The sequence below is a fragment of the Letharia lupina genome (assembly GCF_014066315.1).
Source record: "Letharia lupina isolate WasteWater1 chromosome Unknown contig_17, whole genome shotgun sequence".
Taxonomy (NCBI): domain Eukaryota; kingdom Fungi; phylum Ascomycota; class Lecanoromycetes; order Lecanorales; family Parmeliaceae; genus Letharia; species Letharia lupina.
This window is the reverse complement of record NW_023502986.1, coordinates 594671-622583: the sequence shown is the minus strand read 5'-3', so window position 1 is coordinate 622583 and position 27913 is coordinate 594671. Positions and strand designations below refer to the sequence as shown.

Sequence of the window (27913 nt, the reverse complement as noted above, 5' to 3'; positions counted from 1 at the left end):
TTTTAAAGCGCCGTTTATGCTTTTCGAATTTTTAAGAATTTTGAAATTAAGTCTTATAATTATTAAAGCGCAAGGAATTCAAATATCGCTTATCAAAGTTCGCTCGACAGTCGGACAGCCTTAATCAGATACACATTATTTAATTTTAGAATAACTTTTTTATTTTCTATTAAAATTTTAAGACTTTTTTTTTAATTTTAAAGCGCTATTTGTGCTTTCCGAATTTTTAAGAATTATGAAATTTAGTTCTATAATTATTAAAGTGCAAGGAATTCAAATATCGCTTATTAAAGTTCGCTTATCAAAGATCGCTCACCTACTTACTCGACAGCCCTAATTAAAAAAATGATTATAAATTTAATTTATAGGCCTTTACTCGTATATATCTATTAATTTAAAAATATATTACTTAGAAGTTAAAGAAAATATAAAATATATATTTTAAATAATTTTAACGCGCTTAATGTATTTAAAATAGATTTAAGCGAATAAGAAATTATAAGTACGCTACGTAACGAGGCGAGATAAGACGAGATTTTAGATACTTAATACTATCTTACTTCGAATCGAGGTTTTAACGAAGTAGAATAGAATTAAAATAGAGTTTTTCTTTTAAGATAATAAGAGTATTCTATTACTTCGCTAAGTTTATTAATTAAATTAGCTTTAGACTATTACTCTCGCTAACTCTATTAATTAAATTAATTTAAGATTATTATTCTTATAATAACTTTAGATATAAGATTATTATTCTTATAACGAGCTTTAAATATAATCTATTCTATCTTTCTAAGTATTTTTCTAAGTATCTATATCTACTATATACGTAATATTAAAATTTAAAGAATTTATTTAGAGGTATTTAGAGGTACTTAAGGTTTACCGAGATAGCCGAAATATACCCCGAAACCCCGCCTTCGGGTCGGGGCGGGGTCGGGATTTTGAAGGTGACTCGAAACCTCGACCCGGAACCCTACCTCGACCTTAACACCCTCCGAAACTCCGTCGAGATTCCCTATCCCGTTACGCAGCGTAATTATAAGAGATACTTAGATATATAATTTTCTCTATAATAATAATAGCGAGATATTTTTAAATTATATATATTAATCTCTTTATAATTTATAAAAATATTCTTTCTTTTAATAAATATAAAATTTTAAAATATTTAATAAACTAGTTTTAGAGTAAAGAAAAAAAGTTATATTTAATTTTTAAGTATGAAATTAGAGAGATAATTAAGTAATATTTAATTAAATCGTTTATAATAATAATCTAAATCTTTCTATATTTAAAGATATCTTTTTTTATATTTTATATATTTATAAGAGACTTTAACGTTATATAAGAATAATAAGATATTTTTATTTATTAATATCGTTATTATTAATATAGAGATCTATATCGAAAGTTCTATATCCGCTAAGACTCTTACGCTTAGACTTCGAATAACGCTCTATCTAAAGAGTTATCTAAATAATATATCTAAAGTTCTTCGAAATCGCATCTAGCTCTAGCCAGGTTTTGAGGCTTAATGCTTCTATTAAGCTAAGAGAAGTATCTAAAGTCCTATTTATACGCTATAAGAAGATATTCCTAGAGCTTCCCCTCTATAGGGCCGCTTTTCGAAAGTAGAGTTAGGGCTATACTAGTGCGGGTATAGAACTTTCGATATAGACCTCTATATCTAATTTTATATTAAAAAAATAAATTATCTTCGCTTTACTCTTCGCTTTACTCTTCGTAAGTTCGATAACTATATAATTACTTATATATATATATACTTATTTATTTATTTATATACGAGTAAAGGCTTATAAATTAAATTTATAATTTTTTTTTTAATTAGAGCTATCGAGTAAATTTAATAAGCGATCTTTAATAAGCGATATTTAAATACCTTATCTTTTAATAATTATAAGATCGAATTTCAAAATTCTTAAAGTATTAAAAAGCGTAAGTTATCGGCTATAATTTTAAAAAAAAATCTAAAAATTTTAATAGAAAATAGTAAAGTTATTAAAGGATTAAAAGTAGAATAAGAGATTTTAATAGTTATAAACGCTAATTTATTTATCTATAATAACTTAGTCGATCTAATTAAAGAGCGTAGCGAACTTAAATTTATAATTAATTAGTATATATAAAAGAATAAGATAGAGCTAAACTAGAAAATCTTAAATTTGTATATGTAGTCAATTATTAATTTAGAGTTACTACGCTCTTTAGTTAGATCGGCTAAATTACTGCGGGTAAATAAATTAGCGTCCGTAACTATTAAAAAAATAGGTATACGTTATTCATAATAGAAATAACTTTTTTGTTTTCTATTGAAATTTTGAGATTTATTTTTTAAATTATAAAACGTTATTTGCGCTTTCCAAATTTTTAAGAATTTTGAAATTTGATCTTATAATTATTAAATCGCAAGGAATTCAAATATCGCTCACCAAAGATCGCTCACCAAAAACCGCTCACCAAATTTACTCGACAGCCCTGATTAAAAAAAACGGTTATGAATTTAATTCATAGGCCTTTACTCGTTATATATATAAACTTAAGATTTTATAGCTTAGCTTTATCTTATTTTTTTATATATATTAATATTACTATAGCGACTCTTATAAATTTAATTATTTAAAAAATAAGAGAAGACTATAATATCTAATTAAAGTAATAAACTAATTAATAAGATTATAATATTTTCTCTAATATACTATACTATTAATTCGACGAGTATTATAATAATTATTTCGAGAATTTATATACTTTAAGAGAATTTCTATATCGTATCTACGCGTTTATTTAAGATATATAATATTTTTAAATATTAATATTATTACTATAATTAAATTAGCTAAATTTTTTAATAGAATAAAATAAAAGTTTACTTTTTAATTATTATATTATAACTTCTAATTTAATAAAAATTTATTTAATTATATTATTCGACTTTTTTTAAGAATTTTAAAAAAGATTATATTACGTAGTTATATATTTTTATTAAAAATTATATATACGTAAGATGTAAATATTATATATCGGATAATATACTAAAAAAATAAGTCTTAATAGGGTTTTCTACTTAGATCCACCTTAAGGCCGATGGGGCTAAGCTGAGACTACTTAGAGGGAAGGGTATGACGAAATTTCGGCCCGGAAAAAAGGGTTTTCCGATTTATCACTACTACCAACCCTTCCGAATAGAGTCTGAGTACTGAGACTAATCTTTTCGGACAACTTGCCTGTGGAAGCGAGATTGTTCGTGTGGCAACTAGAGTACAAGTAGAGTAAGGTATATTCTAAGCGGCCGTTGGATTACGGCATCATTTTAAATACGCCTTGAAATAATTGTCCAGGCGCACATAAGAGGCATTTTATGATGAAGATTCTTTGCCAAGTCATGATGCTTATGAATATGATACCTAAGTCATGCGATGAGGATTGGATAAAGGAGGTCCGAGTCTGCAGTAGCTCAACTTCTACTCATCATACACTTCGCCTTCCTTGAACCAGCGAGCTTTATAACAGACGCTCGCCCTCCTCCTCCGCAGTAATGTCGACTTCAAATACTGATGGTAATGGGTCAATTGATACGCCCCCAAGAGCTCCTTCGCCTATACACAACTTTGGAACTCTAGCAGTTCATGCTGGCAGTCCTCATGACCCAACAACGGGCGCTGTCATTGAATCCGTAAGGTTCTCGGCAGCTTCCTGCTAGTTAAAAGCTTTACTAAGTAGCAATGCTCATTCAGATCTCCCTTTCTACTACCTTCGCACAGACTGGTGTAGGCAAACCTGTTGGCCCGTATGAGTACACAAGAAGCTCGAACCCGAATCGGTAACGAATATCTGCTTCAGGCGCTTTCCATCGGTTCTGACATGCTTCAAGGGACAATTTTGAGCAAGCTGTAGCAGCTCTTGAACATGCCAAATTCGCCCTAGCTTTCTCATCTGGGTCCGCAACCACAGCCACAATCTTACAGTCTCTCGCTCAAGGCTCTCATGTTGTCTCGGTATCAGATGTCTACGGCGGGACGCACCGCTACTTCACTAAAGTCGCAAAGGCCCATGGCGTTCAGGTTACCTTTTCTCCCAGCATAGAGATAGACGTGGCAGAGCTCATTCGTCCAAACGAGACGAAGCTGATATGGATCGAATCGCCCAGCAACCCTACGCTGAGTCTGGTTGACATACGAGCTGTTGCCACTATAGCCCACCAGCACGGTATCATGGTCGTCGTGGACAATACATTCCTTAGCCCCTACATACAAAACCCGCTAGACCATGGCGCAGATATTGTTATACACTCAGTCACAAAATACATCAATGGTCACTCGGTATGTTTGATCCCTCCATCGCAACGAGACTCTTGGCTCATTGATCTTCTAGGACGTCCTCATGGGCGCCGCAGCCTTCAATTCGGAGGACATCAAAGACCGGCTCACTTTTCTCCAGAACGCCATTGGTGCTGTCCCCTCCGCTTTCGATTGTTGGCTTGCTCACAGGGGCCTAAAAACGCTGCATCTGCGCGCCCGCGAAGCCTCCCGCAATGCCCATTCAATCGCGACGACCCTCGCCTCCTCCCCTCTTACCCTGCTAGTGAATTATCCTGGTTTGCCGTCACATCCCCATTATGCTATCGCACTAAAACAACACCGCGCTGGTCTCGGTGGTGGGATGCTCTCCTTCCGTATCAAGGGTGGTCCTGGAGCCGCGGAGAGGTTTTGCCAGAGCTGCAATCTCTTCACGCTGGCGGAGAGCCTGGGGGGTGTCGAGAGCTTGTGCGAAGTGCCATCCAGTATGACGCATGCTGGAATACCGAGGGAGCAAAGGGAGGCGGCCGGCGTGTTCGACGACCTGGTACGGGTGAGCTGTGGTATAGAGGATGGTGAGGACTTGAAGAAAGATGTACTGCAGGCTCTTGAGAGGGCAGTGGTGTGGCCGAAGGTCAATGGCAAGTTGGCATTAAACGGGCATACCTGAACCAGCGTTGATACGGGAAGGCATGCATGTCGAAAGGGTATATTTGTGGCGTTCTCGGAGGCTTCTTTGTCATAAATGGCGGGCATTTACGACTGGAACAATGCTAGATAGACTTCCGTGGCATAAGTGGAAATTGGGCATAATTCGCGCACAATTCGCGCATGGTATGACGAAGATCTTCTCGAAACCGAGTGTGATTGACGGAACAGGCTTGATCACGAAATGCCCAGATGACCAGTAATGCAATTAAACAGTTAATTCAATAATGGAAACGAATCTTGAAACTCGGATTTCCCATGGAAGCATCATGCGACATGAATTACCGGTACCGCTTCCGAGTCAGCTTTAGACCAGAATACATACACCTCGGTCTCCACGACATGGCAACTCTCCCCAAACACATCTACACCCAAATAACCCCAGATGCAGGTACAGGCTTATTTGCCTCAGAAGCCATCCCGCCTGGAGTGGAAATCCTCCGTATTGAGAGGCCATTAGTCTCTGTGCTTGACTCTCCCCACCTCAAAGACACATGCTCCGAGTGCAGTCTGTGGCTGCCACAAAATGACGATGACCGAGACCCAAAGTGCAAGAGGCTGAAAGCCTGTCAGGCTTGCAAGGTCACCAAATATTGCTGTAAAGTAGGTCTATTTCGGCTTGCTCTAAAGTATCCCGCGGAACGAAGCATCAACTACTGTTCGAAGCAATCGTGTATTTTCGTTTCACAAGTTTCTTGTCTATCTCTATTTCCTCATATGTGAAGTCTCTCGGGCTGTGTGGACTTCTGTGCACTGTTCTGGGAAGATTGAGCAGACGCATTTGATTTGGAAACCATATGTTTGCATTTCAAGCCTTCAGTACTCGTCCAATGCACTCTTGCTCGCCCACTAAGCCGAGCTCCTGCAGGAGTGCCAGACTCAATCATGGAAGAAACACCACAAATACGAATGCAAGATCTTTGCTAAGCTCTATCCGAATGTCCTTCCAAATACCGTCCGTATAGTGATGCAGCTTTTACTTCGACTGAACGCGAAATCCCTTCCTGATCCAGAATGGCAGGCCTTTCTCGATCTGCAGTCTCATGTTGATGAAATCCGCTCTTCTCAGATAAAGAATGAAGATGGTCTCACGACCTGGCATGCCATCGAGCTCATGAGTCAAGCCGCTTCATCTTACTCAGGCAGCCAAGAACCCATCTCATTCATCCAGACGCTCACGGCACGCATCCTCATCAATAGCCACACTCTCACAACCCCAAACCTCGACCCTTTAGGTCTGTGCCTCTCACCTCATTCGGCTCTCCTGAATCACAGTTGTACACCTAATACCGCCATCATTTTCTCGGGCTCAACACTCACACTGCGCTCCCTTGCTGCCATCTCAGCCAAATCTGAGCTCTCCATCTCCTATATTGACACTACAAATCCCACATCAGCCCGCCAATCTGAGCTTCAGAGTCGTTACTTTTTCAACTGCAGCTGCTCACCCTGTAGCGCAGGTATTACCAACGGCCTGCCGGACCCTCGTCCAGACCACAACTTTGATGCCGTTCAAGCACGTGCCGTAGGGTTGCAAGCAGAAGCGTCCACACTACCACAGGATCGAGCAGCCGCCTTGCTCAAAAGCGCGCTCGGTTTCCTCGGTCACTACCCTCCTCACCGGCAACCCAGTCCCTCAATCCTTCATACGGCCTTCCTTAATGCCATCGCTACTCAATCCTGGGCCATCGCTCTTAGCTATGCCTTGAAAGCGTATTTCTTGATAGATCCATTGCACTATCGATCAAGCTGGCATCCAGTACGTGTAGTCAGGAAGTGGGTCCTTCTGCGCCTTGTAACCCAGATTGCCGGGATCGTGAGCGAGGGAGATGGTAGCATCAAAGGATTGGAAAAGTTTGGCATTAATTGGCAAATAGTTGCGGTGGGGCTTTTCCACGAAATATCCGATGGGGCTCCCCATAGCCACGGTAGTAATAGCCCATTCACCGCGGAGGTGAAGGCATTTGGAGAAGGGGCAGGCATGGGAAGAGGGAAGTGTGAAAAGGCTTTATTAGAGGAGGAGTGGGCAAAGTTGAGGAAAGTAGCTGACGGCTAAAGTGAGAAAGTGAAGGAAGAAGACAACGAACATGAGAAAGGAAAAGAAAGCCCTATAAACGGTCGATTCCGGCATGCCTTTGCAGGCGAAACCCCTGGAAATGTGCCCTTTGAGTCACGTTACTGTCACAGAGCCTTGGAAAAGGTAAATTGATGTCTTAAATGTATAGGAATGATCAATCGTAGGTAAGACACGAGCCAACAAACGCACGTAGACACATCGGCGTAGACTGGTGGGATCAAGCCCATCAAAGTTAGTCATGTTGATACAGTATGGACGCTAGTTTTTGAGCCTATGCAACGGGGAAAAGCCATGAATAATCTCCGTCCTAGATGCAGCATGCATAATGGTATCATCCCAATGCAAGAAGATCACATCGCCCAGAGATCCAACTCCAAAAGCGCCCAGTTCCATGCTAATGACGTAGTCCAACCTTCCTTTGTCGCTGATATCGCGCCGATCATCATATCCATTCCTCACACATTGCTCCGTCCTAAGTACGTCAAGCAGCGAACCGGTTCATTTGTCCGTTAGACGCGGTACTGACAGGTGCTGCCCCATGGAACTGATGTGGTATGGGTGAGTGTCGCGAACCGACGGTAGCGTCCTCGGCTTTAATAACGGGATACCGAACAGGAGTGGATGTACGAATGCCTGGTGCTGATCCACCGGTGTGCATAAACGGTAAAGGCTTAGGGAGGGCGCTTGGTGTTTGGCTGTCTGTCGACATATTCTTGGGTAGAGATGGTGAGTCTTTTTTAGTTGCTTTGGCTCTCGAGCTCTCTTGCATCGCTAGGTTTGCCGGAGTTGAGTCCAATAGACTTCCATTTACTACTCTGCTTGGTGTAGAGTCCACAATGATCTCGCTCATCTCAGGATTTCGCCCGGACTGTACGAGTTTAGATGCTTCTCCTGTGGCAGGGGTCGGAGCCATGGAGGAACTTGGTCCAGACTGTGGCTCCGCGATGGTGGATGCAGACCCCCGAGGCTCGGTGAGGTCAACCAGTCGTCTTTGTCCCGCTGGAGTGAATGCCGGGGTTGCGGACATCTGTCGATGCATCCGTTGCTGGTGATGAGCCGGGTGTTGCGGATTGGCCCACGGGTTTTGTTCGAGGAAATGCTCCTCCGCTCCAGGCCTCTGCCGAGGGAAACTGGCTGTGGCAGACAGGTTAGCTCTCAGCGCCGCGTGATGACTCTGAGCGTTCTGCGCAGCGCCGAACGCAATCTAGAAATCAACAGTCAGCGCTACTATTGCCCGAGAACTCTCAGTGATCGACGACTTACTCCCATGCTCCGTAAATCATCGTCGATCTCCTTCGCTCGAGCACTGCTTATTTCTGGTGCCGCTGGAAAGCCCACATATTTCGCTACACCGGCGAGTATCGAAACCTCTGTATTGTACGCCGTTTGATGTGTAATTTGCTGCGATCTCTTGGTCGTGAAAGTGTACATGTAATCCGGCACATCACCTTCGCAGCTTCTCCTCTCCCGTTGTACTTGATAATATTTCTTGTTGAGCGACTCCAAGTAACTATCTCGAACTTCTCGGACGGTCTGCATATACTGCGAATGAGCCTGAGCTTTGTTTGCAATACTCTCTCTTTGCAGCGTCATCAATTTGAACTTCATCAGCTTGTTTTCGTACTCGACCTTTTGGTCGCGACGTTGGTCAATGACCTCTTTCATGGCCAACATTTCGGGATGAATTGGCACGGGCTGTTCCAGCATAGCAAGCTCATGGTTGCATTGAGCGATGCGTTCTTCGTATATTCTTGGCAAATTAGGATTTGAGAACGTCATGTTAGAATGTAGCGACACTCACTTGTCTCTGAGCTTTGCAAAACACCTCTCTATAGCGCTCAAAGAGTCCATCGCAGATTTCTTCTCGACGACTGTGTAATCATGAATTAGCCTTTCCCCGGAAAAACGTCATGAATGCGCTTACGCTCTTCCATCTTGAGTGAATTTTCAGCTTCAACGCCCTCAGCCATGTTCTCCATTGGCGCATCTTCTTCGTTGCTGTACATAGCCTCGGCATTTCCACCGTGCTCGACAGTACTCTCTGCGCCCGAACCCGCATGTTCCGCATTCGCGGGTTCATCGTTCAGTGTCCTCTTGCCTTTTCGCTTTCCCTTCTTATGCTTCTGTTTCGGCAGTGCTTGAGGCTTTCTTGGCTGCTCTTCGTTGCTAGGAGACATGGCCGAATGGGCAATGACTTGCAGGTCACCATTCGCCGCTGGGACATCTGCAGCAATCTCGGCACCCGATTTTGCTGAAGCCTCTGCAGCATTGTTATCAAACAGCTTTATCGCTTTCTTAGAAGGTTCGGGCATGGAGTCCTGGTCGCTTGCGCTATCTTGCTCGAAGCTTGAACGTTTTCGCTTCATCGGAGTAGACAGTGTAAGTGACAAATCTTTGCCGCTCTCTTCACCAGAGTCTTCAAGAGAGCTAATATCGGAAGTCTGCTCAAGTCTCTCCCCTTTAGATTTAGGGCCTGGCGCACGGTCAGCCATTCCTAGCGGAATAGGCTCTGTAGAAAACTGACCAGGGCTGGCAAGTTTTTCAGATAGAACACGAGCTACTGATTGATTCCGGTCCTCACCGTGGGCGCTATTGGTAGAGCTGAGGACCATGTCCCGGTGTCTCCGTTGCTTTTGAGGCGAGTCTTCCAAACGTTCTGTCTCCGCTTCCGTGTCATTCGCCTCCGAACCCGTACGAGATGAATGTTCTATACCCGCACGATCTCCGAGCTCGCTCAGTGAACTCGATCTATCGTCTTCCTCGGCCTGCAATTTTTCGCCGTCTCCAACGCCAGTGCCATTATCGAGATCAGCACTTGACATGGTTTGTGGGACCATGGTTGGTACAGAAACTACGGTATCCGTAGCCATGGCTGGTACCGTATGTTGGAGGAGTAGTTGAGGGCTCTGGGGCGCCCGTCTGATGAGGGCGTTCTTGAGTTTGGGACCCGCGAGACAGCAGTATTTAGGGAAATATTACTGTCTCCTGTCCTGTATGCTTGCCAGTCTTCGAAAGTGAGCGGTGTGGTATGATACAAGTCGGAGAAGGTAAATGGGCGCTTTGGTGAGGGTGGGAGCATGTGAATCTGTTGGCGGAGAGTGAAGGGAATCAAAGCGAGAGGTCAGTATTCTGGTTCTGGAGGATTCTTGGTCTCAGCGAGTGTTCCTTGAAGGTCGAGTGGAATTTGCAAAGCGTCATACAAGACTCTCAAAAAAGAGCGATTGTTCTCTGAGCACATCTCTCAGTCACAGGGAAAGCAGAAAGCAGCGCTAGAATCACACCCCTGTCGATGTACTATCGCCGATAATCGGATAAAAGATTTCCCGAAGCTAGCGCTATCAATCCAATCGCAATGTGATGGAGGAGACCATATTGATATATTTGGTAAGGCAAAGTCGAAATCACGCAAACAGGGCAGTTCAAGCGAGACACAAACAATCATGGTATCTGGCGCCGATCGGCTGAATCAGAATTATGATCCTGCTCTGGTTTCGCTATTTGCTCAGTCAGTAAGTAGAGTACTGATGCAGTCCACTTGTTCCTAAATTGTTGACGTTGTTCCAGCTGGGCGCTGTGAAAACTGCCGCCAGACCAGCTCCTCAGTCAGAGAGCCAATCTGCCATGACTCGCACTACCAAAGCCAGCAAACCCCTAAATGATGCAGACAGTAAGGGAAATGACCTTTGTATGGAGACATCCATGGAACAGGTTCCTATAAGCTTCTCAAATATTGAAGATTCCAAGGCATTTATCCCCGGCAGCGGTACAGCAAAAGGCTCCAGCCGAAAGCGGAAGCGAAAGGACGCAGGAGATGACCTTGAGGGTAGATATATGAGCCAATTGGCTGAGGAGCAGATCAAGGAGGACCAGAACCGAGCCCGAACCTTCCACATTGAAAGTCAGAAAATAGAGACCCGAGGAGTCGCGAATGGAGACATAGGCTCTCCCCATGAAGACGGCGAGTCTACCTCAGACCCCGACACTGTGACTGGCGGCGAGGACGAATTTGCTGTAGGGGATTTACCGCAGCATGAAAGTTTAATCACGTCAAGAGAAGACTTGGATCTGGAGAAGTCATCGCGGACTGTCTTCCTCGCCAATGTCTCTACTATGGCTATAAAATCAAAAAAAGCCAAGAAAACACTGATGGACCATCTTACCTCATTCACCTCCTCGGTACCTGGAAGGAACCGCGGACATGGTATTGAATCCCTACGCTTCAGATCTACTGCTTTCGCAGCTAGTGGAATCCCGAAAAAAGCAGCCTTTGTAAAAAAGGAGATCATGGATACTACCACAAAATCCACCAACGCCTATGTTGTCTACACTACACAACTGGCCGCCAGAGAAGCAGCCACGAGGTTGAATGGTAGCATTGTGCTTGAACGTCATCTACGCGTGGACTCCGTCGCTCATCCTGCAAAGATCGATCATGGAAGATGCGTCTTCGTTGGCAATCTTGGGTTCGTAGATGATGAGACGAACATCAGAGCTGCCGAGGACGAGGAGAACAAAAAACGGCCACGCAAAGCGAAAGAACCAGCAGATGTTGAGGAAGGCCTATGGAGGCAATTCGAAAAGGCCGGGACTGTAGAGAGTGTGAGGGTTGTCAGGGATAAGACGTGAGTACGCTTTCTTGCTAGTCAATACTGTGAATTGGGTCGCAAGACATGTTGCGCGAGCAAGATACTCATTCCACCCTACGAGACCGTCTTACGGCTCAAATCTTTCCCTGGTTAGGTCCTGCTGACTCCGAGATATGTAGGACGCGAGTGGGCAAAGGATTTGCATATGTTCAATTCAAGGTAACGAGAGCTTGTATTTGAGAGGGAAAGCCTTGGATACTAATGTGTCTTGGTCTAGGATGCAAATTCCGTTGAGAAGGCACTTCTTTACCACGAGAAGAAATTCCCACCAAGGCTCCCACGCATTCTGAGGGTCACCAGAGCAAAGTACACGAAAAACGCAGGTAACCGCAAAGAGAGACCGTCCCTACGAAATGTGGAATCGACCAAATATAGACAAAAGATCCCCTCGCAACTTCAGTCATTGACAGGCCGAGCTCACAAGCTGCTTGGGCGTGCAGGTGCGGCTAAGCTTAGAGCTCCTGGAGGGCAGCCTAGATCTTCGTCCAAGAGTGTCAGTAGCGTCGCCAAGTCCCCTGAATCGATAGTATTTGAGGGTTTTCGGGCATCTAGCAGGCATGGAAAGGGAACGCTGAAAACAGTCGGGAAAAAGCATGGCAAGCCTTCGAAGAGGAGTAAAGATTTCAAGGCGAAGGGCAGGAAGAAGACAAAGCAATGATGTGCTGGGATGCTATGATTCTAGTTGCCTACCACATGGATTCATAATGAAAATACTGGAATAACTGCCAACATCACCTTCTCGAGCTCTTGCCAGCTTACTTTACTTTATTAGTAAGAGTACGAGTTTAGGCCTATGAATTAAATTCATAATCTATTTTTTTTTAATTAGAGCTGTCGAGTAAATTTAATAAGCGAACTTTAATAAGCGATATTTGAATTCTTTACCCTTAAATATTTATAAGATTAAATTTAATAATTATTTTTTTATCTAAAAGCCTATATTACGTTCTATAATTTAAAAAAAAGAATTAAAAAATTTTAATAGAAAATTAAAATGTTATTCTAAAATTAAATAATATGCATCTATTTTTTAATTAGAGCTATCGAGCGAACTTTAATAAGCGAACTTTAATAAACGATATTTAAGGCCCTTATCTTTTAATAATTATAAGATTAAATTTTAAAATTTTTACGTTATTAAAAAGCGTAATCTTCGCTTTATAATTTAAAAAAAAGATCTTAAAATTTAAATAGAAAATAGAAAAGTTATTTTATTTATAAGTAATATATATTTATTTTTTTAATAAGAAGTCTCGAAAGAGCTAGCGAGCTAACTTAGTCGATTTAGTTAAAAGACGTAATAATCTTAAATTTATAATTAACTATATATATAAATTTAAGATTCTTAAGCTTAGCTCTATCTTATTCTACTATATATACTAATATAATAAAAGTTATATATAGAGAGTTATTTAAACTCTAATTTTTCTAAGTTCTATAATAATAGCTCTATCTTATAGAATTATTTACTAAATCTTTTAAATCTATAATATCGTTATTAAACTTTATATAAAATAATAAGTAAAGACCTATGAATTAAATTTATAGAGTTAGATTTTTCTAAGTTAAATCGAATTTTAGCCTTAGCTCTAAGTTAAATTAAACTCTAATTACTTATTATACATTTTTAATCTATATATAAATATATATATATAAAAAGAAGCGCGTTAAGACTTAATTAGAAAGATATATTAAATATAAAAAATTAATTTATAATAATTATTTATAAAAAATAGAGAAAGATTATATTCTTATAATAAGAAGTATTAAAATATTAAAAAAAAATAAAGATAATATATTAATTAGTAATATAAATCTTATATTATCTCTTACTATAGTAAAATCTTTCGAATAATAAAATAGCTATTAAAGTAAGATATCGAATAATTTTAATTTATCTAAATATATATTATTTAATATTTCTTTTATAAAGATCTAATTAGTTATAATTATTATAATAAATTCTTCTTTTATAACGTTATTATAATAATATATTATATTAATATAGTAAAAATAATAAACTAAATTATAATAATATTCTTCGCTTATTAAATAATAATTTAATATAAAATTATAAAGAGTATATAATATAAGATCTTAGAGAGTTAAGTTATATTTTTAATAATAATAGCTTTATTACTACTTAATTTCTTTATAATATTTTTTATATTTATTTATTATAATTTCTTTTTTTACTTCTTAATATAATAAGAATAATAAATTAAATTATAATAATATTCTCTATTTACTAAATAATAATTTAATATAAAATTATAAAGAGTATATAATATAAGATCTTAAAGAGCTAAGTTATATTCTTAATAATAATAATTTTATTACTATTTAATTTCTTTATAATATTCTCTATATTTATTTATTATAATTTTTTTTTTTATTTTTTAATATAGTAAGAATAATAAATTAAATTATAATAATATTCTTTACTTATTAAGTAATAATTTAATATAAAATTATAAAGAGTATATAATATAAGATCTTAAAGAGTTAAGCTATATTCTTAATAATAATAACTTTATTATTATTTAATTTCTTTATAATATTCTTTATAGTATTCTTTATATTTATCTATTATAATTTCTTCTTTTACTTCTTCTTTTATAGAGTATTAAATTAAATAATTAGCTAAGTAATTAATTAAGTAAATAATTAAATTAATAAAATAGATAATATTAATTAAGTAATTAATTAAATATCGCTAATTTAAGAGAAGTATATAAAATAAAAAAATAGCTATAAATCTATTTAGACTCTTTTTAAGAGTTTTTTAATATATTTATAAGTAGTAATAAATAATTATTAAGCTCGTTTACGATTTTAATTATTAATAATAGCGAATTTATTAAAAGATAGTTTAGAGATATTAATAGAGACTTTAAAAGATAAATAAAAGAAGTTATAATTAATAAATTAATAGAATTATAGAAGAAATATAATTAAAATAGAATAATAAAGAATAGATAGAGAAGAAAAACGCGTTTTAAAAGATAGTATTATTAGATTAAAAAATATTATCGCTAGCTTAAAAGAAATCTATAAAAAAGATATATTCGTTTAAACTCTTTTTAAAGATCTTTTAACGCGTTTATAAGTAGTAATAGATAATTATTAAGCTCGCTTATAATCTCGATTATTAATAGTAATAAATTTATTAAAAAATAATTTAAAGGTATTAATAGAGGCTTTAAAAGGTAGATAAAAGAGATATATATATCTAAAGCGTTTAATAATATTTTCGCGAGAAATATTAAGAATAATTATATTTATATTAATAAATTAATAGAATAATAAAAAAAGAATAGTTATATAAATAGATAAAAGAATTATTATTTAATTTTAAATATATCTAGTATAACTATTATAATTATTATATTTAAATATTTATTTAATTTATTAATAGTAAATTAAACTTTATAATTTTTATAGCGTTAGAAAGTGTAAAATAAGCTCTATAATTTAAGAAATTATAAAGTAATTATATATATTATAAGCTGAGTACTTTAAAGTATAAGATTTTTATATATAAATTTTTAATAAGAGAGCTTAAGAGAGCTAGCGAGCTAACTTAGTTAGTCTAATTAAAAGATATAATAACTCTAAATTAATAATTGACTATATATACAAATTTAAGGTTTTCTAATTTAACTCTATCTTATTCTTTTATATATACTAATAACTCTATAAAGATTATATACTTATAAGCGACTTTAATATAAAAGACTTTAAATTTAATATTAAAGATAGCTATATTTAATTAACTAAGATTAAAGTTTAATTAATTATATTATAATATTACGAGTAAGTCTATAAATTAAATTTAGAATCTATTTTTTTAATTAAAGCTATCGAGTAAACTTAATAAACGATCTTTAATAAATAATCTTTAATTAGCGATATTTGAATTTCTTACTTTTAAAGAATTATAAGATTAAATTTTAAGATGTTTTTATATTAAAAAAGCGTAAATTGCGATCTATAATTTAAAAAAATAATTATTAAATTTTAATAGAAGATAATAAAGTTATTAAATAATTAAAAGTAGAAAAAGAGATTTTAATAGTTATAAATATTAATTAATCTACTCGCGATATCTAATTAAAAAGTATAGCGAACTTAAATTTATAATTAACTATATATATAAATTTAAGATTTTTTAGCTTAGCTTTATCTTATTCTTTTATATATACTAATACTTTTTAAATAGAATATATTTTATCTCGATTTAAGATAGTCTAGCTATATTATAAATTCTAATTCTTATTTTTATAGAGATATAAAATTTATTTTAAGTATTAACTCGATAAGAGAATAATATTAATATATATAAAAGAATAAGATAGAGCTAAATTAGAAAATCTTAAATTTATATATATAGTTAATTATTAATTTAAGATTATTACGCCTTTTAATTAGACTAACTAAATTAATTCGCTAGCCTTTTTAAGCTTTCTTATTAAAAATTTATATATAGAAGTCTTATACTTTAAAGTACTTAGCTTATAATATATATAGTTACTTTATAATTCCTTAAATTATAAAACTCGCTTCATACTTTCTAATATTATAAAAATTATAAAATTTAATCTACTATTAGTAAATTAAATAGATATTTAAATATAATAATTATAGTAGCTATATTAAACGCGTTTAAAATTAAATAATAATAATTTTATCTATTTATATAATTATTCTTCTTTTATTATTCTATTAATTTATTAATATAAACGAGTAAAGGCCTATGAATTAAATTCATAATCATTTTTTTGATCAGGGCTATCGAGTAAATAGGTGAGCGCTCTTTGGTGAGCGATCTTTAGTAAGCGATCTTTGGTGAGCGATATTTGAATTCCTTGCGCTTTAATAATTATAAGACTAAATTCAAGAATTCTATTTTTATTCAAAAGCCCACATTTCGTTTTATAATTTAAAAAAAAATCTCAAAATTTTAATAGAAAACAAAAAAGTTATTCTAAAATCAAATAATGTGTACTTGTTTTTTGATCAGGGCTATTCGGTTACATTTTTTTGATAGTTGCGGACGCTAATTTATTTACCCGCGATGACTCAGCCGGTCTAATCAAAGAGCGTAGTGACCCTGAATTTATAATTGGCTGCACATACAAATTCAAGGTTTTCAAGCTCAGCTCTATCTTATTCTGTTATATATACTAATATAATTATTCTTAATACTTCTCGCGGAAATATTATTAAACGCTTTAAGTATATATATTTCTTTTACTTATCTCTTAGAGCCTCTATTAATATCTTTAAATTATTTTTTAATAAATTTATTACTATTAATAATTAAGGTCGTAAGCGAGTTTAATAGCTATTTACTATTATTTATAAATATATTAAAAAACTCTTAAAAAGAGTTTAAATAAATATATTTTCTTTATAGATTTCTTTTAAGTTAATAATAATATCTTTTAATTTAATAATATTATCTCTTAAAACGCGTTTTTCTTTTCTATTTATTCTTTATTATTTTATTTTAATTATATTTCTTCTATAATTCTATTAATCTATTAATTATAATTTCTTTTATTTATCTCTTAAAGCCTCTATTAACGCCTTTAAATTATCTTTTAATAAATTTATTATTATTAATAATTAAGGCTGTAAGCGAGCTTAATAATTATTTACTACTACTTATAAACACGTTAAAAGATTCTTAAAAAAAGCTTAAATAAATTTATAGCTATTATTTTCCTCTATATACTTCTCTTAAATTAGCGATATTTAATTAATTACTTAATTAATATTACTTATTCTATTAATTTAATTATTTATTTAATTAATTACTTAGTTAGCTATTTAATTTAATACTCTATAAAAAAAAAAGTAAGAGAAGAAATTATAATAAATAAATATAAAGAATATTATAAAGAATATTACGAAGAAATTAAGTAATAATAAGATTATTATTATTAAGAATACGATTTAACTCTTTAAAATTCTATATTATATACTCTTTATAATTTTATATTAAATTATTATTTAGTAAGCGAAGAATATTATTATAATTTAATTTATTATTTTTATTATATTAAAAAGTAAGAGAAGAAATTATAATAGATAAATATAAAGAATATTATAAAGAAACTAAGTAGTAATAAAATTATTATTATTAAAAATATAATTTAGCTTTTTAAAATCCTATATTATATACTCTCTATAATTTTATATTAAATTATTATTTAATAAGTAAAGAATATTATTATAATTTAATTTATTATCTTTATTATATTAAGAAATAAGAAAAGAAATTATAATAGATAAATATAAAGAATATTATAGAGAAATTAAGTAATAATAAGATTATTATTATTAAAAATACGACTTAGCTCTTTAAGATCTTATATTATATATTCTTTATAATTTTATATTAAATTATTATTTAATAAGTAAAGAATATTATTATAATTTAGTTTATTATTTCTACTATATTAATATAATATATTATTATAATAATATTATAAAAGAAGAATTTACTATAACGATTATAGCTAATTAAATCTCTATAAAAAAAATATTAAATAATATATATTTAAATAAATTAAAATTATTCGATATCTTACTTTAATAGTTATTTTATTATTTAAAAGATTTTATTATAGTAGAAGATAATATAGAATTTATATTATTAATTAATATATTATCTTTATTTCTTTTTAATATTTTAATACTTCTTATTATAAAAATATAATTTTTCTCTATTTTTTATAAATAATTATTATAAATTAATCTTTTATACTTAATATATCTTTCTAATTAAATCTTAACGTATCTCTCTTTATATATATATATTTATATATAGATTAAAAATATATAGTAAGCGATTAGAGTTCGATTTAACTTAGAGCTAAGACTAAAATTTAATTTAACTTAGAAAAATTTAACTTTATAAATTTAATTTATAGGCCTTTACTTATAGAGTTATAAAATCGTAGTCTATAGTAATATTATAGTAAATCTTTATAGTAATAATTTCGAGTTTTTAATAAAGAAGTAAATAGTATATTATTCTCGAGCGAATAAAGAAGAGAAGACTTATAGATATTATCGATAAAGAAAGAAAGATTAAGAAATAGCTAAGCGAGATATATAGAAGTCTTACTTGTTACGAAGATAGCAATAGAAATACGATATTGGAGAAGATAAAGCTATTCACTGTTATTCTTGGTGGGGTGTGTGGGAATTCTCAGCGCCAAGCATTCCGGGCCTTTGTGCATACGCTACGAGTAATAGCACTCGCGCCTATCTTTGCGCTTCATCTTCACTTCCTTCTTTGCCTGAGCCCCCCCAATAACACCAGTCTGGTTGACTGAGTAGTCGCCTTGTATTGTTGATGTAAAAATGCTGGTCACAACCTTTTATCTTGCTCTTCATGGTCGAGACCTGCTTTTGCGCAGTCTGTTCTCTCCCAAGAGTCCCTATATCTGAGGGATGTGAAAGTAAATGTATGTGGCCAACTTTAACACAAAATGAGATCACGACAAAGTAGTCCACGGCCGGAATTGGTCCAGATGAAGACATGGAAACTCGGTATGCAAATTTGCTAATACGTCCCCGCTTAATATTCACCACAATGTCTCTGTTGCGACGTCTCTTGTCTACTTGCATCTCCGAAAACAACGCTCACGTAGTCTTCGCAGAGGCACCGAAAATACAACTAGACGAGCTTTTTTCTCCCAACATGCCCCTAAATGGTCTGAGTCACTATCTTTCAGCTGATCTCTCAACTCCAAATAAACAGCCGGCTCCGTCAGCAGGAAAGCCAATGCGCCGCATCGAACATGATACGCCTACGAAGCAACAGCCTGTCAGCCGAGTTGCTTCTCCGCTGCCTTCAGAAGTAGACTCCTCTCTTAATTCGCCTCAAACGTTTTCTACGATCGGCACGCCCACCTCCGAATTTAGCCCCACTCCTGGACCTGACTCACACAACTGGTCGGCCGCAATAGGCCGCGCCGCAACGGGGAAATCGGGAAGAGTAATAGAGAAGCTTATGGGGGAGAACGACCGGTTGCAACGAGAGAGAAAGCTCGCTATCGTCAAACTTGAGGAGGAGGTAAAACGTGGAGAATCAGCAAGGTCAGCCTTGGAAGGGCTCCAAGTGTCGAACGAAACCCTGTCATCGATTCACGAATCAGACAAGATTCAGATGACCAAGAAAGATAGGAAGATTGAGCTTCTAAGGGCTGATCTGCAGTCCGAGAAGCTGCGGAGAGAGAAGGCTGAGAAGGAGACACGGGAGAGTCGACGGGAACGGGAAGAGGTCGTCGAGGAGCTACGGAGAAGTGCTGCAGAGGATAGAGAGGAGGCAAGAAGGTCTACCGCACAATATGAGATCCTCGCAAGCTCATGGAAGACTTTGGAGGACAGGTACGAACGTCAAACGCAAAAGCTCAAGACCGATCTCAACGATCTTCGGACAGAGATTGATGGTGACAAGCGAAAGATGACGGAGCTTGAGATCGTGATTGAGCAACTCACACATGAACTCGCTAAGGTCGCGCAGGTGAAGGATAAGCTGTTGACAGGATTTCAGGCGTACAAGAAGGAACAGGAATCTGGGCTTCAAGAGATCCAGGAGAAGGCTGAGAGGAACAACAGCGCCAACGAGGAACTTCATGAGCAGATGAGTGGCGTGCTCGGCCAGATGAAGCACGTTGTCAACGTCAAGAAGGATTCTAGAGAGAACGTATAGGTCATGGAAAGGCTACTGCTTGGAGTTTGGGGAAATGTGACCATCGAGATACCCAATGCATAGCGCTGGAGCGTGCAGAGAGCATTTTCAAGGGCATGGGGATTAGAAGCAGGTTTTTGTACGTCGTCGTAGACCTTTTGCTGACTGCCAGCACCCACATTAAATCGCAGCATTTGTCTTTTTACTAAAGTTACCATGCTGTAAATTCTCCGCGTTGCCTTGTTCCTTCCCATCTTCCCATTCGTTCCGTCTACTTCAAACCTTCCTTCACGTGCCTGCGTCCCTCGCAACGCTCTGAAGCTTACTTACCTCTGGAGCTTCGTTGGCCGTATGCTGTGTCAGGTCATCAGACACAAGATCTTCGCCTTGGGTCCGAATCTCTACGAACAAATTTACAAGCCAGGAGGTTGTGACTGCTGAAAATGAGATTGGGAACTCTGTGGCTTCTCCATTGAGGATTCAGAATCAGCTCACAGTTGGTCTCTGAGCAAGAGCGCAAGCCATATTTGTTCGCTAACTAACGGCAGGCGAGGTGCCAAAAAAAAGTGGCAGTCGAATGTCAAAACCTTAACACATCAACAAGATCAGCACCAACGAGATTTATCTCGCTGTTCACGGCTCCGCCTTGAAGCAATTCATTTCGTGATTAACAACTTCCATAGGGATGATCTTCAAATTAGGTCAACTGGCCAGACTGCAAGTTTTTCTCACAGCTTACTCAACAGGTAGAAGAGTCAAAAAACAAAGCAGTCACAGCAACTGCATATAGCAGCGAGGCACCCTTACTTACGCAGAATCGTTTCGGTTTGAGGGGCCAAAAAAATAATTGTTTGCACCTTCCGTTTGCTTGCATCGGATGTGTCAGCAGCGGTTCGTTCATCCAAATTCCACTACCTTTGTGCCTCACTCATCAACATTTCCACCTTTCAATCTCAACCCAGACGCATAAAATTGCCCAGTCAGCGCAGGTCATCATTGACGCCTGAACAATGGCACAAGAGCGTGCCATTTCCCACATTGTGGGATCACTGTATAATTTCAGTGAGGCTGCTGTAAGTTCCTCAACCTTCAACCGGTTTACATATGCTGACGCCTTCTGCAGGGACACGAACTCGTCGGCTTGTTCAGGAAGAATTCGAATACGGATATAACCTGCCATTTCGACGGGAAGTTTTTCATCCTTCAAGCATCTCACAACAACGATGAGTCACTAGCCTTTCTTGTGAATTCTATTAGAACCTTCATCTCCGTGGAGAAGAATGAGGAGCCTGATCTGTTCGAAGACGAGAAGATCATTAGAAAAGACGGAACTCATCCGAGCTTCACGCTTGCTACGTGGACTGAAAAAACAATGCAAGCCATCAAAGCCAATGGTCAGATACCCCTCATTGAGCACGAGAACATCATTCGAAAATGGTCGCCAAGTAGCGAAAGCAAAGAACTTGGATCGAAGTTGAGCTTACAACTCCTTGGAAGAATTGGAAACCTTTGCGGATGCCGTGTTGAGCACGCAAGCGACTCGGCGGGTTTAATGATAATGGCCGACAGAGACAAGAACATTGAGAAGGCGATTTCGAAGCTAGAACGACTCAACAAGATGATGGTAAGTCTATTTCCACTGTCGATAGGCTTCGAACCTTTGCTCGTCGACTCAACAATGGCCCACACTGGTGTAAGCTTCACTAGACGTCTACCGCTGACGTCTCAAGGTCAATGAAATAAACTTTCCACGAATCTACAGTTTCTATATTCTCGAAGGCGAAACGTCAATTAGCTTGCAGCTTATCGCTTTGAAAGATTTGAACGATAAAAGGCCGGTCACAACGCTTCTACAAAAGGATTCGTTTATCAAGTCTATTCGGGATCTGTGCGTACTGGTACTCGTCAAAGGGTCGAACGTTGTTCAAGTCAAATCAAAGCCGGCTGCCTCGGTTCAAGGAATTCGGCTTTGGAACGATCATGTGTCTAGCTGCGGTCAAGCTCAAGGTTTAATTGCGGCTAATACTTCGAAAGAGCGTGAGACTACGATTGATAAATGGGTATCTGAGATAACCAACCCCAACGTGCAATTGGATGCCTTTCGTCCTGAGTCAGCTGTGGCAGTGCAACAGTCACTAGACGTTGCGATAGTATACAAGGAGCCTTTATCACCGACGAAGAAACCAACTACGAAGCGTGCCCGAACTACACGAGGGAATACCGACGCCTTCAACAAAGCTTCCGTCGAATCTCAGAGAGTATCTGACGGCAACGAAGCAACAAATCAAGAGACCATGAGCAGTTTCAGTGGTTGTCAGTCGACTAGAAATGTATCTACGGGCAAAAAGAACATGTCCTACCGTCAGCCTCCAAGCATCGAGCCGCCTTACATGCCACCGCTCGCCATACCATTGCGTCCCTTGCCAAAGACGCCATCGATATCGTCGCAGCAACTCATGCCAAGCTTGTCTACATGGAATGTTGTTGTCCGTGATAGCAAGTCTGGTAGCCTCATTGATATGTCTATGCCGAATGAAAGGCGTGCTCAAGGCAACGAACCGAAAGATGAGGCACTGACAGTCATAGACAACCTACAAGATACCTCCAAAGTCGAGGCACGAGATCTCAAACACACCATGAACCAGAGGAAGGCCCCAACGCAAGCCTTCGTAGGGGGGAATACCGCCCTAGTCAAAAGCTTTGAGGAATTTGCCATCCATCTGCTTGACTTAGCCCTACCTCGCACAGGCCGCATTGGATTTTCAGTCGATATTGGCAGGCTTTTGATCAATCAACAATTTGGCTCGTCAGAATTCAAAAATAGAAGCTTCAAGACAAGCGAATTCTCGTCCGTGCTTCCAAAGGGAAAGACAGCTGGTTTCAAATCCATGTTTACGAACATCCTCACAGCACGCTCATCTGAGGCAGAGAGTATCGTGAATGTTCTCATGTCTCAAGGAAAAAGACTTTTTCAGCAACAACCTGCTTCCAGGAAAGTTACGTATGTGTTTAGCTGCAAAGCGAAGGGTGGCGACCAGATTGTTGTCGAATTCGACGGAAATGGAGATTTCAAGGTGAGTTCGTTGACGTCGAGTCAATGTCTTTCCGTATACTAAGAAGATCAGATCCAAGGGTCTGAGGTCCTGATGGGGGCGCTGGACTGGTACTTTCCCAAGCGTGCGTGGGACGCTCGCCTACGGTTGACGAGCGAGAAGTTTCTTACGATGGACTATCAGAGGCAGGTGAAGTGTATTGTCAACAACTTAAAGATAGGCCCATCCGGAGATGGCCAGTCCATTGAGCTCTGGACCAAAACAGTCGACGAAAACCTCAGCATTGAGTCCATCACACTCCGCCGAGAAACATTGCACCCCGTCACAATTTATCCAGATCTTATACTTCACCTGACTGAATGTCAAGACCTTCAAGTACGGCAGTCTCCCGATTCCGAGGGCATTTACATCGGCTCCATTCAAACTCCAAATGTCATGATCAAGGCCAACAGACTGTGGTGGGAAGCCAGTCTTTCGTCTACAAACGCTACTACTATCCTCCAAGAGAACTTAACATTGGAGCTTGGTGAAATAGCTACATGGTCTCCCTCGAGTATTATCAACAAAGGGGTCGTGCGCGATCTATTCGCCGCTGCGAAGGAGGTGGTGACGCAGATTGATCACGTCGGCTTTTTTAATAGGGGCAAAGGTAGCTCAGGCTCGAAGACAATCGAGAACCTCAGTGCTAATCCTCAAGACGTACCAGCTAGTCTGAGAAGGGTCGACCTAGGGTTCTGGTAAAAGGTTGTGCTAGATGCGAATGAATGGAAAAATGCTTTAAGAGGAGCGCGATGATCATTGATTGATGGTGGTAACAGAGGGTAGCTTTCAGCTTCATATAGCTTTGCAATTCAGAAATGCATATTAGAGGCGTCTAGCTGCCCTTCGCCTATCTCGTTTAATGATTCTACGAAAAGCTTCATAATGCCAAGACACTAGACATTTTGTGCCACTGGCGAGACTGGGAAGGTTTACCCGGTATTAAATCCGAGCTACTCTCCAAAATAACCTCTTGAATGTATGCTATTAAGCCTACTTAGAAGCAGTATTCCCCATACGGTACCTCTAAAATAAACAAAATTCAACGGAAAAGGATAATTAGTCTGGTTTGGAAAGTGCTCTGCCGACAAGGTCACAATGTTGTTGAAAAATCGAGTGGTCCAGCCCCTACTCAACGACTTACTTACGCTAGCACACTCAAGACCGCCAATACCTCCAGATAGCTTATCTCTTACGGGTTTGAATACTCAAACAGTACATCATGAGCAGTAATTCAGTGACACCTACTCATGGCTCCGCCTGCCAAGAGACAGAAGAGACTTCTTGTGATGAGCTCAGGAGATGAAGAGCCAGACACCAATTCAATACACAAGCCTATTCCTACAAGATCCCGGGCGAAGGCTAAGAGGAGCAACACCGACAGATCAACTATCGCCATACAGCCAGCTTCAGATAATGTCCCCCAAGATCATGCTACGAAACCCAAATCCGCAGGCAAGGCACAGACTTCGAGGCCTATATCATCGTTCTTTAGCGCTAGAACTGAGGCACAGCAGCCGAATGGTCAGAGGCCTCCTGAGGCAGTGACGCCAGAAGTAGAAGACCATGAAGATCTGATCGTAGACGACTCCCCGGTCGAGAATGTGAATGACTTTGGGGGAAAAACCATAAGGACTGCTCTCTACCGTAGGCAGAAGCACCCGGTGCCATCACAGGACATTGCCGCTGCGACGAACAAACCAAGCAGACAGAGTGGCAGTCAAAGATTCAAAATCCCTGGACATGCTTCGAGCATGGGCGTCAGCCCAGGAATATCCGGCGAGGTGAAAGCAAAATTGAGGGCCATTGATTTGAGACCTTGGGCAGAAAAATATGGTCCCAACAATCTTGAAGAGCTGATGGTCCACAAGAAGAAAGTACTGGATGTACGCAATTGGTTGGAGATCGTGCTCTGGGGTCAGGATCGCAAGGTACGTTTCTCTAAGACCTTTTGTTGTTGTACAATCGCTGATTGTGGGCAAGAGACTTTTGATTCTCAAAGGGCCTTCAGGTGCTGGGAAGACCGCTACAATATCTATGCTTGCCAGAGTCATGGACGTCGACGTATTAGAATGGAAGAATCCCGTAGGCTCCGAGCTCTCATCTGAAGCATATCTCCCAATGTCCGCTCATTTCGAAGATTTCCTTGGTCGGAGTGGCAAGTTCAACAAATTGGCGCTTGCAGACATGAGTGGGAATGTATTAGCAACGCCGGTACAGACCATCGATGCGCTCAGTGAGAATGCGAGGGAAAGGATCATACTGATAGAAGAATTCCCGGATACGTTTCTGAGTACTTCCAGTGCGTTGCGCTCGTTTCGGTCAAGCGTCCTCCAATATTTAGCATCCAATACGCCTTCTACGGGCGCCTTTGCATCCAAAAAGCAAGGTGATAACCTGAAGGTCACGCCAGTGGTCATGATCATCACTGAAACCCGATTGATGACAACAGCCGCTACCAGCGACAGCTTCACTGCTCATCGACTCCTTGGGCCCGAACTGTTGAACCATCCAGTCGTAAGTACCATTGAGTTCAACCCAATCGCTTCCACCTATCTCACCAAGGCTCTTGACCTCGTCGTACAAAAAGAAGCGAGGCAATCTGGAAGGCGCAGGGTACCTGGGCCAGCTGTGTTAAAGAAGCTTGGCGAAGTGGGTGACATTCGCAGTGCCATTGGATCATTAGAGTTCCTCTGTTTACGAGGAGAGGACGGAGATGATTGGGGTGGTACGGTAGCTTCGAGAGCCAAGAAAGCGGTGAATGCTTCATCCGCATTAACGAAGATGGAGACAGAGTCACTCGAATTGGTTACCCGAAGGGAAGCTACTCTAGGACTCTTTCATGCTGTCGGCAAGGTCGTCTACAACAAGCGTGAAGACTTTGCTGGTGGCGATGCTGCTAGCGAACCTCCTACGCAGCCACCACATCACCTGTCAAGGCACGTCAGGCTAAGAATGGCGCAAGCCTCTGCCAACCAACTCATCGAGGAGACGGGTACAGATATAGCAACCTTCATTGCTGCCTTGCACGAAAACTTTGTGTTGTCATGCGAGGGCAACTCCTTCACTGAGAATCTTGACGGCTGTATAGACGCGCTGTCTGACAGCGACATACTGGGCTCACCACGAGGCGGTAGATTTGGCTCATCTGGAGACCATGGAAACCGTACCTTCCAGGGAGCTATCTCTGATACATTGCGACACGATGAGATGTGTTTTCAAGTTGCAGTGCGAGGTCTATTGTTCGCTTTACCGGATCCTGTAAAGCGGCGAACACACCCGATATCTGGGGAAAGTGGGTGCAAAACGGATACTTACAGGATGTTCTATCCTACTTCTATGAGACTATCTAGACAGATGGAGGAGATCGATGGCTTAGTCGGCCAATGGATTGACAGGCTTCAAGCCAGTGCTGTACCTTTAGGAAAATCAATAGGTAGGCATGACCCGCGGTTCGCTCATTTGCCGTCGAGACGGGAAGTGCAACCCTCGAAAGTAACCGCCGAAGACCGGTCACAACCTGACGAAGATGGCCCGGAGCCTTTTAGGACGAGCTTGGGGTGCACTAAAAGTGAATTGATTGTTGAGAGACTCCCATATATCACGAAGATCGAGCAACACAATGCCGCCTCCACACATCTCAACGGGCTGGAGAGAATCACACAATTACATGGTATCATGCCGCCGGGCAACGAAGCCTCGGAGGATGAGGACTTCGGAGAGGGAGCTCCTGTCAGCGATTGGATGACTGAAGGTCCAGCTGAAGGCGACGTAACCGGTCCCGCGCCGAGGGTCAGTCTGCAACAAGGGGTTGAGCAAGCAGGCAAAGCAGCCAGCGCACTCCTGCTTCCAGTTGAGGGAGAAGTGGGACAATCATATCTCAGCGACGATGATATTGAAGATGACTAAATTTGCTAAGCATGGTTAAAAAACGCCTTTGAAAAGTTACGTGGCCTACGCCGGTGACATTTTCATGCGGATCACTCCGAAGGCTTCAGCATCTGTGTCTATGGGCTTGAGTTACTCCGTTTGTGATACCTTCAAAGTCTAGAGCTTCCATCGAACAGCCGATTTAATTGCATGTGACTTTGCTATGGCCCTTGTCTTTCATGTGTGTACGGATAATACTTGAGGTTTCCTTTCCACATGAAACGGATATGGCAGCATTTTTGATGAGGCCCAGAGCATACGAATCTGTCACTTCACCCTGTCGCCCTGTTGCTTCTAGCCAGACCCCTCCGTCTCCCCTAATGATGCATAAAACGGCAATGGTGCCTTGCTATTCAGGAGAGGGAGCGGGTCGTCACGACAATTGCGGAAGCGCTGCTACAACAGACTTTAGTCAGCGTTCTATGCGCCACTGC

At 38.8% G+C, this 27913-nt stretch overlaps 7 protein-coding genes across 7 annotated transcripts; 6 read left to right on the top strand and 1 right to left on the bottom strand.

Annotated features, from left to right (window-relative positions):
- Positions 1-3556: 3556 nt before the first annotated feature.
- On the top strand, positions 3557-4986 carry HO133_003309 (uncharacterized protein; the record flags this gene model as incomplete). The annotated part of the gene is made up of 4 exons (XM_037294232.1): positions 3557-3694; positions 3756-3841; positions 3893-4340; positions 4393-4986. The coding sequence occupies 4 exons, from the start codon at positions 3557-3559 to the stop codon at positions 4984-4986; spliced, it is 1266 nt and encodes a 421-aa protein (XP_037149613.1).
- Positions 4987-5366: 380 nt separating this feature from the next.
- HO133_003308 (uncharacterized protein) lies at positions 5367-7080 on the top strand (the record flags this gene model as incomplete). The annotated part of the gene is made up of 3 exons (XM_037294231.1): positions 5367-5627; positions 5893-6259; positions 6485-7080. The coding sequence occupies 3 exons, from the start codon at positions 5367-5369 to the stop codon at positions 7078-7080; spliced, it is 1224 nt and encodes a 407-aa protein (XP_037149612.1).
- Positions 7081-7582: 502 nt separating this feature from the next.
- Positions 7583-9971, bottom strand: HO133_003307 (uncharacterized protein; the record flags this gene model as incomplete). The annotated part of the gene is made up of 5 exons (XM_037294230.1): positions 7583-8305; positions 8365-8851; positions 8903-8972; positions 9026-9574; positions 9626-9971. The coding sequence occupies 5 exons, from the start codon at positions 9969-9971 to the stop codon at positions 7583-7585; spliced, it is 2175 nt and encodes a 724-aa protein (XP_037149611.1).
- A 570-nt stretch (positions 9972-10541) lies between these two features.
- HO133_003306 (uncharacterized protein) lies at positions 10542-12405 on the top strand (the record flags this gene model as incomplete). Its single annotated transcript, XM_037294229.1, has 4 exons — positions 10542-10610; positions 10666-11723; positions 11867-11906; positions 11965-12405. The coding sequence occupies 4 exons, from the start codon at positions 10542-10544 to the stop codon at positions 12403-12405; spliced, it is 1608 nt and encodes a 535-aa protein (XP_037149610.1).
- Positions 12406-19356: 6951 nt separating this feature from the next.
- Positions 19357-20478, top strand: HO133_003305 (uncharacterized protein; the record flags this gene model as incomplete). The annotated part of the gene is made up of 1 exon (XM_037294228.1): positions 19357-20478. The coding sequence occupies one exon, from the start codon at positions 19357-19359 to the stop codon at positions 20476-20478; it is 1122 nt and encodes a 373-aa protein (XP_037149609.1).
- Positions 20479-21467: 989 nt separating this feature from the next.
- Positions 21468-24251, top strand: HO133_003304 (uncharacterized protein; the record flags this gene model as incomplete). The annotated part of the gene is made up of 4 exons (XM_037294227.1): positions 21468-21530; positions 21581-22081; positions 22188-23531; positions 23583-24251. The coding sequence occupies 4 exons, from the start codon at positions 21468-21470 to the stop codon at positions 24249-24251; spliced, it is 2577 nt and encodes an 858-aa protein (XP_037149608.1).
- Positions 24252-24799: 548 nt separating this feature from the next.
- On the top strand, positions 24800-27458 carry HO133_003303 (uncharacterized protein; the record flags this gene model as incomplete). Its single annotated transcript, XM_037294226.1, has 2 exons — positions 24800-25480; positions 25533-27458. The coding sequence occupies 2 exons, from the start codon at positions 24800-24802 to the stop codon at positions 27456-27458; spliced, it is 2607 nt and encodes an 868-aa protein (XP_037149607.1).
- Positions 27459-27913: the final 455 nt, after the last annotated feature.